The 11,374-nt window shown below is 44.5% G+C and overlaps 2 protein-coding genes across 2 annotated transcripts; both read left to right on the top strand.

Annotated features, from left to right (window-relative positions):
* Nucleotides 1-97: 97 nt before the first annotated feature.
* On the top strand, nt 98-876 carry Polr3I (RNA polymerase III subunit I). Its single transcript, XM_089585931.1, has one exon. The coding sequence runs from the start codon at nt 181-183 to the stop codon at nt 625-627; it is 447 nt and encodes a 148-aa protein (XP_089442057.1). The 5' UTR covers nt 98-180; the 3' UTR covers nt 628-876.
* A 194-nt stretch (nt 877-1,070) lies between these two features.
* Nucleotides 1,071-10,331, top strand: LOC149348864 (uncharacterized). Its single transcript, XM_089540972.1, has 4 exons — nt 1,071-1,160; nt 4,391-4,459; nt 7,869-7,940; nt 10,166-10,331. The coding sequence occupies exons 1-4, from the start codon at nt 1,151-1,153 to the stop codon at nt 10,243-10,245; spliced, it is 231 nt and encodes a 76-aa protein (XP_089397098.1). The 5' UTR covers nt 1,071-1,150; the 3' UTR covers nt 10,246-10,331.
* The last annotated feature ends 1,043 nt before the right edge of the window (nt 10,332-11,374 follow it).

Below are 11,374 nucleotides of genomic sequence, written 5' to 3' on the forward strand. Positions count from 1 at the left end.
ATCAGCCATTTACGTCGTCAACATAAACACTCTAACAACAATAGCCAAAAATAATCCAACCTAATCCAAATCAATCCAAAACTTGTACAAAACGCGAATGAGTGATCGGTAGTATCCGTAGATCGGTGCTTGTGCGGCTTATGACGTTTGTGGACAGATCGGCTCGTAACCGGACTGACGATGAAAATAATTAAGGAAAGCTCCGCGTTTCTCAGCAACTATGAAGTGCTCAAGCTGCTCAAGGAGTTGCAGAGCGACAAGAAGTCGTCGGGAAGCGGTAAGGCGCGGACGGTGCCCAATCTTGCCACCGTGTCGTACGAGACCATCACTTACCTCGAGCAAACGGCGTGCGCCAGGCAGACGGACGAACACATCGAGGACTTTCTGCAGCAGATTTCTGCGCTGCCTTTCAAGCTAACAAAGATAGAAAAGCTCCAACTCATTAACCACAGGCCGACCACCGCCGTCGAGATCCAGCTGCTCATTGAGGAGAGCGAAGAACGCCTTTCCGAGGACGACGTGCAGACGATCCTAGACCTGGTTGAACGCACGCTTCCGCCTGCAGTCGAAGAGGAAGCCGAAAACGAAGCGGACGATGCCGAAGACGACTCGATGCAGTGTGAATGAAAGCATGTGCAGATTAGTGCAGTGACTGAAGGAGCGTTCAGTGAACTTCATGAGACGTCTTAGGCCTTCTGTGGTGCCTTTCAGCAGGCATTGCACTGGACCTCGGCATTTTGGACGCTGCAGTTCGGACATTGCATGCGAATTGTGTTTCCTATGAAGCATTGAAACGCTTGGCTGTATGAAACGTTTGATGTGCGTGCGACCGTGCGTATCCGCATTGTCTGTGATTAAATTAATTGCTGAACCGTATTGTCTGCTGATTGTGGTCATTGTTTTACTTGGTGCGACACTATTATTTAGGGAGGACTAATATGTCTCAAGGGTCCAAAAGCACTGCTGAGGCATGTTAGGTGGGGCGCTAATGCAAGTTTACGCTGGATTCCATTGCCATTGGCACGGCCACGCTTGGCTCGCTTTTTGTCTTAGTCGCTAGCCAATAAAAATCAGCCGAAGATAATCCAAGCCAATCCAAGCGGTCGCGGAAGAGAAGCAAGGCGGCGAAGGTCGATCGAGCGGCTTCGAGATGGGGCTCGGTATGCCTTCTTTGCTTTCGTTGAATGCGTTTTGTCGCTTTGATTCACCAGGAAAACATTTAAAAGATCTGTAGCCGCTTTCTGCGGGCGTTTTGGCAGAAAGAATAGCCAAAACTGCTTCAATGCGGTCACCGTGCCTCTCGAGAGCAACTGGTGTAGTTGCACCGTGACTTTTTACCCCTCCAATTTTCTTTTAACTTTCAATACAGCCCTGCATTTTATACCTCGTGGCAAGACGCTTTATCTGTTGTTCAAAACTACTTGCACTTCACACTGACGTGTACAAACTTACTGTTTGAGACCTATACAAAACGGGTACCGCATGATTATTGAGATGTGTTGGAAAGCCGTAAGATGGTTTCGGACCGCTTTCGCAGCCCAGAGTAGGAAATACGAGGGCTGAGATTTTGATTTTCGTTTAACCAGAAGGGGCGGGAAGAAAAAAAAATGAGAAAAGTTTAATTTAATAATAATCAGTTATAATAAACAGCTTTTATCACACATTCCTTATTCACATGCGCCCGCTCCCAAAATGTCCGAAGGGAAGTCTATTCCTGTAGTCTATTCGGCTTTTAAAACAATTATCAAGCACTTTAGGCAATGCGTCACGGTTTAGTAGCTGCTCGATTTCACTAGTGCAGCTGCGGAGCTTAGAGTAGTGTGACTGTTAGTCGCATGTAAAATAGAAGATGCGTATATCTAGATGCATTAAACACAGGAGCCCGTGGGCTGAAACTTTAATGGGGCGGCGAGCTGATACATATGGCGAATCGCATATAATCAGTATTTACTGACTCGTGCATTTGATTCTTGCATGCCATTACGAAGTCTCTGCAGTCTATGACAATATGACAAGGCATTAACGGGAGAATGAACAGGGTGTGCTGTGCTAACCGGCATGACTTTAAAACCTTGCTAACCATCAGTGTCTTAGTTCTGGTGCTTTTTAGTCTTTAGTCACACCTGTGCCATAGGCCATAGAGTTTCTTACTATCACCTAGAGGGAAAGCTGACAACCCGTCTATGGGAGTTTGCATGGAGGTCCCTCGAGACCACTTCAGCCACCATGGGCGCTCAAAGCATCATGGGGCGGTGAGCTACCGACTGCAGGACTACAACTTTTGGCCAAAAAATAATATAAAAATAAAGCTGTTAGATAACTACGAATGTCCTAACATTCAATAGCCTGCCTGTAAATTGCAACAAACGAGCAGAAAAGCATGTAAATGCAAAGTTTGCCCAAAATATGAGATGGCTAGCTTTCCTATTGGCCAAGTAATGAACACTACAAAAGATAATATTTCGTAATTAACAGGCGCATTTTTAAAAGTAAATATGTTCTAAAAAAATGTTGCTTAGATACTTTAAGAGGTTTTTTAATGGCATTTCGGAAAAGTGAAACCTTTTATTGGCGTCGTGTGCTATTGCGTTTTCACTACTATGTCTTTTGCACAGTGCGTTCGCGCGAAAGTCATCTGCGCACACACGAACAGCGTTTTCGGAATGAAACATCTCAGTAGTGCCACTCCGTGTTCCCGAAAAACTATGACTGTTCCGCAACAAGTAGCTCACCGCCCCATGATGCTTTGAGCGCCCATGGTGGCTGAAGGGCAGCGCCTCCAGCTTTCCCTCTAGGTAATAGTAAGAAACTCTATGCCATCAGTGTCTTAGTTCTGGTGCTTTTTAGTCTTTAGTCACACCTGTGCCATAGGCACCCGAAATTCATTAATTTGTGTAGTAAGTCAGCCCTGTATCAAGAGTACAGTTTGAAGCATTTGAAATCTGTACAATTTCACTTCCACTTTTCAGTCATCCTGTGCACGGCTTTGCACAGTGTTTAAAAGTTTTCTATTATCTGAATATTGCAGTCATACTAGAAAAGAAGTCTTGTTGAATGTCTGTGCACTTAAATTTTGGTGCACTTCAAAGAACCCCATGTGATCTATATTTATTGATAGCCCTGCACTATGGCCTTTTGCCAATAGTGTTGATTCGGTTCATAAAAATATGTTAATCACCTTTTATGCGAAGCATATTACTAGAGCTACACTACAGCCCGTCGAGCGCGGCGGTGGAGCTACCATTGACCTTTAGCGTGACCACGTGACACCACGTGACAACATGACGTCACAGCAGAGGAGAGATGGGCTGCCGGCTCGCGCGGTCGGCCGCGGCGGTGGAGGCTCCACATCAGAGGCGCTGCAGCTGACCACGTGACGCTACAGCAGCGGTATAAAGCTGAGCTTGCCTCGCTCTCCGGGCACATACGAGGGGGCCAGGTGTTGGGATGCCGCCTAGAAGCAGGGCTGATTTGAACGAGAAGCGAAAGCTTCAGCGTGCCACAGAGACCGATGAAGAGCGGGATGAACGTCAACCAAGGAAAGCCATGTATTACCAAGCCTAGCCATCAATATGCTTCGCATCTGACTAGGCTTAACCTTAGCTAAGCCTCAGCCATTTTTTATCTGTAGACGAGATTGACTTGCTGTTTAGGTGATGGATAACAAACAGCAACTTTATATCCCCCAAGAAAAGTGGATAATAATTGTATCTTGCCAATGCTTGCCTGTGGGGGCTGATCTTGAATTTCGGGGCTGAATTTTAAGGCTGAATTTCAAAGGCTTAGAATCGAACCGAGGACAGTGCAGCAAGCCATGGAAAGGAAAATGGCGGGGAGAACATTAAGAGACTGGAAGAAAGCAGCATGAATCGGGAAACAACCATTGGTTAACAACATCCTAGCTAAAGTCAAGGGGATAAGAATGTCGGCAGAGAGCATGTAATGCAGATAACTAGTTAGTCATATTGTCAGAGAACAAAAGCTTAGCATGTAGGGTTGCCAGAGAGTCAGGGTTATGGAATGAGATTAATAAGTTTGCGGGCATTTGTTCGGTCAGCTGGAACAGGACAGGATTAATAAGAGTTAGGTGGGTGGATGAGATTAAGAAGTTTGCGGGTATGCGGTGGCCGCAGCTGCCAAAGGTAAGGGTTAATTGTAGACACGTGGGAGAGGCCTTTGCCCTGCAGTGGGTGCAGTCAGGCTGATGATGATGATTATGAATCTAGTTTGGCTGATGATGAATACGGGAGAAAAAAAAAAAGAGGAATGGAGAGTGAATGTGACCTCTGCTTAGCCCAAGCGGCATGCGGTATTTTTAGGTAAATTCATCGTTTGCAAACTAGATGCCCAGCACAAGTGGTATTAATGATGGCTCCATTTCCTCTCACAGGTGCCTGGATGAGGCAAGCATGGAAACTGTATCCTGAGAATGTAATCATGGCTGGTGTGACCATAGCATGTAAGCGAATTTGTTACAGTGAATTTTCCAATGTGTATCATTTCAAATAGGTTAAATATTTGTGAGCAACTTGGACATCATCTTGTGATGACATTGCATGAAGTCAATTTTGAAGTAAGCGTGCTTGAACTTGGGTTTATGAAATTTGACAAAAATGCTTAAAATTAGCAATAGGTATTGCTCACAGCCATAGCTGCTGACGAAAAGAGAATTTTCTTAGTTTTTTTGCTTTTTAGTGGCTGTGCATTTTCATTTGTGCCTGCTACGTTCAGAGTTCTGGGATTGGTGAGGCAGCAGTTGCATTCCTGAACTAAATGTATGTTTTTTTAGCTTGCTCCAAATATACCACTGAGAGCTTTTCATTCAGTTAATTGAATTTCAGTGCAATAGAATCAATTTTCCTTAGCACTTTATGTCCCCTTCAGGTGCGAATTATTATCCAAAGGAGGAAAAAGATGAAGTTTTCTTTGCACGCCATCTTTCAGTTCAGTACAGTGGCCACCTGTCCTTTTCGGTAAGGATGCCACAGGTTTGAATTGACTGGCGTGAAGATCTTAAGTCCACTTTTCTCGATGGATGCAATGTGTACATTGCTGCCCTACAAATGTCAACGTAGTCAGAAGGAGCCAGAGATCAATTCTTACTGAGAACAGTAGTTATACAGAGTTGTCCTCGTTGCCCATTTAAATAGCGAAAATACTTGGTGTGCTAAACTACAACAGTATTTCACATTCTAAGCTAACAAAATAACAAGAAAATATAAAAGCTGAATCACATCAATGTGACCACTCCCATGTTCGCATGGAGTCAACCGATTATCAATGGCAGCTCTTGTTTGTCTCACTGGTAATGTAAATAGTTCAAAGGGACAGTGAGGAGAGCACTATTAATATTTTTTTTATAGCAAAATCCGATAGTTCGGCATTTCATGGCTTTGTTGCCACTTGGCCGGCAGCGAAAGATGCATTTATTTCTAAGAAATTTGGATTCGAAGTTGAAAAAGTTTTTCCCGCCACTCTGATTCAAACTTGGGATTCTCCTATGACGACACAGGACTCAGTGACAAGAAACACGACGTGACATGACGTAACACAGACTCCGTGATTTCTGGCGGCCAGCATAGCGGCCCAGCAGCAGCCGAAAAGAAAGCTGCCGCCTGCCGCACGTTGAAGGCATCTATCGGGTATTGCGGCTGTCGCTACAGTAGCTTCGCTTACGTTTGCACTGGCGTTTTGCCAGCGTTACGATGGATCTTCCTCTCGAAGTCGTCAGCGAAGTTCTCGCAAATAGACACCTTTAGCATACCGTGTACCTTGTTGCCACTAGCGGAATACCGGGAGCCCGCCTGCCGCCGGCAAGCAGGCGCTGATTGGTCCCGATGCTTCAGGCGCGCGTAGCTGCCGGGCACGTGGCGCCATCTGGCGACGTCAAGGAGATTTGCGCATGCATTGGCTGCGCCTCAGTGCCTCGTGGCTTCTCGTGTTCTAGTGTTGCTAGAACCATTGGTTCTAGCAACACTGTTTTGTCCTATGACCTCATCACGCTTGTACTTGCGAGTTTGACCTGTGGCGGCGATACCTGTATTCTACGTTACAAGAGCTTTGTTGTCAGTATGAGTGGCATTTTTGTAATCAGGAGCTGGTATTCTGTCGATACAAGCCAACTTCAATTTCTCCTCAGTGTCCCTTTAAGGGGCATGGGATCATCATTTCTTATTATTGTGTTTACTGTTTGAGCTATCTTTAGTTTGTGTGCCATTGTGGTTAATATGCGAAGTTGTCAAAAAAGTGGTCTACTGGAGTCTGTAGTTGGAAAATCACGATATAAATGTCACGCTTCTGTGGGCGAATAATTGGCTGTAGATATATTTTACAAGTACTCCCCATTGTTTCTAGGCAATAGCACAATTGACTATGTTCAAAATTGGAGGACCAAAGCATCCTTTGGATCCATAAGCTAATTTCGAGCGAACATTATTAATTTGTTATTTGCAGTGCATATTCAATTTAAACAGGACACCCAGATGTTTGCATTGGAAGGCACCAAGCATACTTCTCCCATTCAGTGTTAGGGCTAAGAGGTCCCTGCTTGTGTTTTATTCTTGAGTGAAACGGGTACTTTGTTTTCCTGGCGTTAAGAGACGATTATTTGCCGACCACTGTGGAAAATTGCCAAGTTTTTTGATAATTTTGGAGTAGTTTGTTTCATATGTCACCAGTGAGAACTAACACAATGTTGTCAGCCCGCTCATTTATAGCGCACATTTCTGCACATTGCGCTTTCTACACAGGATTTGACAGTATTTAGGGCACACATACAGATGTGCATGGAGCACCTGAAGGGGATATAGGTCTAGGAGAAAGAAAAATTCACCAGACCTTTGTGGTGATGAAAATGACAGTGCTGAAACACTGTCTATAATTAGAGCCCTGCAGTCTCTTGTCGAGTGAGCCCAATGTGAAATTGGAGTGTACAATTTGCTTTTCTTGCCCCAGCAGTTGAAACGAGTGACACTTCAGGCTTGTGTTTATGACCTTAGCTGCGGCGCAGTTGAGTTGTTTGAGCCTCTGCCTCACGTGTGGGTGGTGCAGGGGTTCAATCCCCACTGCCACCAAGGAAAACATTGTGGCCTTTGGCCAAGCTGCCATTGCGCCATTGAAATCTATAAAATGTACCCTTAAAGGGGCCCAGAAACACAATCTTAGTTAGCTGTTTTGCCTGTTGATTGCATACAGTGAGTTATAATGGTGCTATTAGCGTAGGTAATACCGCGTACATTCCGTTTTTTAATATTTTAATGTCCTCCCAAAAACAACTTCATGGCTCTGATGGTGTCCCCACCCAGTGGCGGGTTTTTAGTAGCGGACATGACATCACCTGGCGCGAGCTTGATGACCGGACAAACAGTAAATATACTGCAAATTGTGTGACTAAATAGAGACACATTTTGTCACCTGTCTGCGTTTTATATTAGATCAACAAAAATAACTTGCTTGTCTTAGATAAAAGCCCTGCAAAGCAAGTAAAATAAAAATACACCGCCAGGGGCGCTCTGGCATGGAAACAACACTACCAGTCTCAGCAAGAACGAGTTACAGAGAGCAGGCAACCATGGAGTACAAACTTCCGCGACGTGCTCTGGCTGGCTGTTTTGATTGGTTGCGCCAGGTGCCGTCATTGGGAGAGCGAAATAGGAGTGGGAAGCCCCGCCAAAATCGAGTTGAGGGCAGCGTTTTGTTTGCTTGTATTTTGAAATTTCTTCACTGAATAACTCCCGTCCCTGTGCATCGATTCCTGTAATTCTTTTTAAGTCAGCATCTCTCTGACATAAAGAAGCCACCTGAAGTATAGTCGGTATCCCCCCAAGCAGTGTTTCGCAGCCCCTTTAACAGTCTCAATTGTCTTGCAGTGGCCCCCTTTGGGATCTGGGCTGCCTACCAAAGACATATAAAGCCTTGGCACTACAGGAAAGAGTACACAGGTGAGAATGTCATATCACTCAAAATGTGAAGAAAAAAACTGTTGGTGTGTCTTGTCACACGCAGCAGTTATGCAACGTGCAACAATCTGCTCCCTTGTATAGTAGGATACAGCTTTAAAAAAAAGGCAGTTGGCAACACTGAGCGACGCTCCACGCCGTCCTGTATTACTCCACTGGCCAATCACAGCAGCAAATGAAATCAGCTGTTTAACCCTTTCACCGCCACTCCCGAGATAACTCGGGCTACCACATATGCACACCCCCTGCCTGTCCCGAGTTAACTCGTTTTGGCTTTTTAACTCACCCCCTGCCGCTCCCGATAATACTCGTGTAAAAAAAACTATGCAAACATGTAGCGCCATCTATGGAGAGACGCTATAAACTCATAGATCTTGTAGGGTAAATTTTATACAACAGATAGCGCGCATGTTTCCACATCCGAGTCGCTTCGTTTTGGTTTCCGCATTGGAGCCATGTGAGGCAATGTGCCACACTCGTCCGCGCTTTGACGGACGAAGAAATTCAAGACTGCTTGTGAATTCGGAGTCCAATGATAATGAGAACAAGGAAGGAGCCCACCTAAGTGCCTTGCCGAGTGATGTCAGCGATGAAGTCCCCGTTCTACCAAAAAATCTGCGTAAGAAGAGGAAATTCGACAGGCACGATTGGTGCTGGAAGATTTGATTCAGTACAACTAATATCTATAAGATTATCCTGAATAAACATGTCTACATGCCCTGCAGAGCATTTTAGTGCGTTACTAGCAAAACATTTCCAGGAAAGTAACATACAAAAAAAAACCGGCAGGGTGTGTGCAGCTATGAGTAAACAAACCTGGCAGTGAAAGGGTTAATACCTGACTGTATTAAACAAACCAGATATCGAAATTCCAGAGCTTATAATTTTATTCTTTAGCTTTTTGTTTTGGTAACAAGAGAAGTTTTGCCAACGGACTACTTTTTTGTTGTGGAGGAATTGTGTGCGGTAGTCCTGAGTGTGGGCGGAGCTTCGCTGCAGACTTAAGTTGAATCCATCTATAGAAGCAGTAGCGATTGCATGTATCTACTTTGCTACAGCATGGTTGTGTGGTACCACAATGTTTTATTTGTTTATCTTAGTATTTGGGAGATGCTACAAGCCACAGTAATACCTGCAGTATGTTCAGAAGAAGGGGACAAGGTAACGTTAAGGGACAGGAAGAAAGCAGATTGGGTTAATGAACAAACCTAATTTGATATCCTAGCTTAAGTCAAAGCACGTCAAGCAGTGGTTCACAGCCGAAAATACCACTGATGAATCTTCATTTGCAATTGTTAAACTGAAATATAACTGTCAGTGTAATCAGCCAAGTCATTGCAGGAAAGATATCTCCTGTTGATGTCAGACTGCCATTGTTTCAAACCATACTTACTATTACCTAGAGGGAAAGCTGGCGGCGCTGCACTTCAGCCACCATGAACGCCCAAAGCATCATGGGGCGGTGAGCTACTTGTTGCGGCACAGTCGTAGTTTTTCGGGAACACGGAGTGGCACTACTGAGACGTTTCATTCCGAAAACGCTGTTCATGTGTGCGCAGACGACTTTCGCGCGAACGCAGTGTGCAAAACCCATAGTAGTGAAAACGCGACGACACACGACGCCAATAAAAGGTTTCACTTTTCCGAAATGCCATTAAAAAACCTTTTATAGTATTTAAGCAACAACATCTTTTTTGAAAACATATTTACTTTTAAAAGTGCGCCTGTTAATTATGAAATATTTGTTTTTATAGTGTTCACTACTTGGCCAATAGGAGAGCGAGTCGTCTCTTATTTTGAGCAAACTTTGCACTTAAATGCTTTTCTGCTCGTTTGTTGCAATCATTAGACAAGATATTGAATGTTAGGACGTGTGTAGTTATCAAACAGCTTTATTTTTCTATTATTTTTTGGCCAAAAGTTGCAGTTCCGCAACAAGTAGCTCACCGCCCCATGATGCCTTGAGCGCCCATGGTGGCTGAAGCGGTCTCGAGGGGTCGCCATGCAAACTCCCATAGACGGGCTGCCAGCTTTCCCTCTAGGTAATAGTAAGAAACTCTTATGTTTCAAACCGTTCTGACCTTTCAAATTTCCCAACTTTATTGCTGCTTTTATGTCGCGTGTGCGCCTCTTTATAGTTTTTCTGTCCAGAGGTCAGAGTGGCCTCCGAGCTGAAATAATAGTTTTTGTGCCCGTTTTGTTTGCAGTCGTTAGGGCAGAGGACCCATACGCAAGTATTCTGGAGGAAGCCTACAAGAGCTTTGTCCCTCACAAGCCACCCAAGTAGGAAGGAGTTGGTGTAGCACACCAGTAGACATCTCTGTAGGGTATGGGCACACGTGTGAAATAAAATGCTTCATGTTGATTGTTTTACATCGTCAGCTGCTGTTAATTTTGCATTCAGAACTGTACTTGAATTGTGGGATATAGTGCTATTTGGAATGCTAGGCAGATTTATTGGGCCAACCTACATATTTTTATCGACTAAAGTTTTTTTCGGCAATCCTAGGCTGCTTGCCTAAATAAACAAATACCCAGCTCTGGCTCTGAGAGACACAGCAGAGCAATTTAAAACCCAACTTTTTCCATATCATCGTCTCGCTTTCTCGTAGCAGATGGCATCTGCAAACCCTTGTTTTCTGCCTTCGTATTCTCAAGAGCACGAAATATAGTCAGAACAGTGACTACATACAACTCTATGGGCTAGACGATAGCCGCATCATCTGGGCGGTGTACAGTGGAAGTAATGGCGGTTTATTAAAACTATAGTTGAAGGCACTAAGGTGATTTTACTAACACTATCAACAAAATAATACAGGCAATATCACAGATGCCAGCAACCACTTTTGCCAGTAGTGACCATTCTAAGAGATGGTCAAACAAGGTTAGACGATAGGTTTATTGGTTTATTGGGGTTTAACGTCCCAAAGCGACTCAGGCTATGAGGGACGCCGTAGTGGAGGGCTCCGGAAATTTCGACCACCAGGGGTTTTTTAACATGCACTGGCATCGCACGGTACATGGCCTCTAGAATTTCGCCGCCATCGAAATTCGGCCGCCGCAGGAACGGCTGCTATTTGTGCTGCCTTAACTTGATGCAACCGACAACTGTCAGTATAACGCTGCAGCAGTCATAAAATGCACTTTATTCACTCCAGGCATGTGCCATGTTAACTGCAACGAAAACATGAACTGTTCAGACCCGACTTTCTTTCTAAACCAAGAGTTTTGCCATCGTTATTGCCATCATGCAGAGAGATCTACCAGAATATGCAAATATTTTCATACTCGTCTCTGTCAGTAGATGGGCCCTTAATGAGGTGCTTTGCACCAGAAATTACACTCTTCACAAAACAATGCAGAAGTTAAGTACTACTCTATACCTACAATGAGAGTGAATGTGAATAGTGTTAAGC

This window comes from Amblyomma mixtum, chromosome 4 (genome assembly GCF_055824585.1).
Source record: "Amblyomma mixtum isolate Tamu chromosome 4, ASM5582458v1, whole genome shotgun sequence".
Classification (NCBI taxonomy): domain Eukaryota; kingdom Metazoa; phylum Arthropoda; class Arachnida; order Ixodida; family Ixodidae; genus Amblyomma; species Amblyomma mixtum.

Coding starts and splice junctions, on each gene's coding strand:
- Polr3I (XM_089585931.1), top strand. CDS start 181: ATGAAAATAATTAAGGAAAGCTCCGCGTTTCTCAGCAACTATGAAGTG.
- LOC149348864 (XM_089540972.1), top strand. Junction 4,460..7,868: donor GGCTGGTGTGACCATAGCAT/GTAAGCGAATTT, acceptor ATTGTCTTGCAG/TGGCCCCCTTTGGGATCTGG. Junction 7,941..10,165: donor CTACAGGAAAGAGTACACAG/GTGAGAATGTCA, acceptor TTTTGTTTGCAG/TCGTTAGGGCAGAGGACCCA.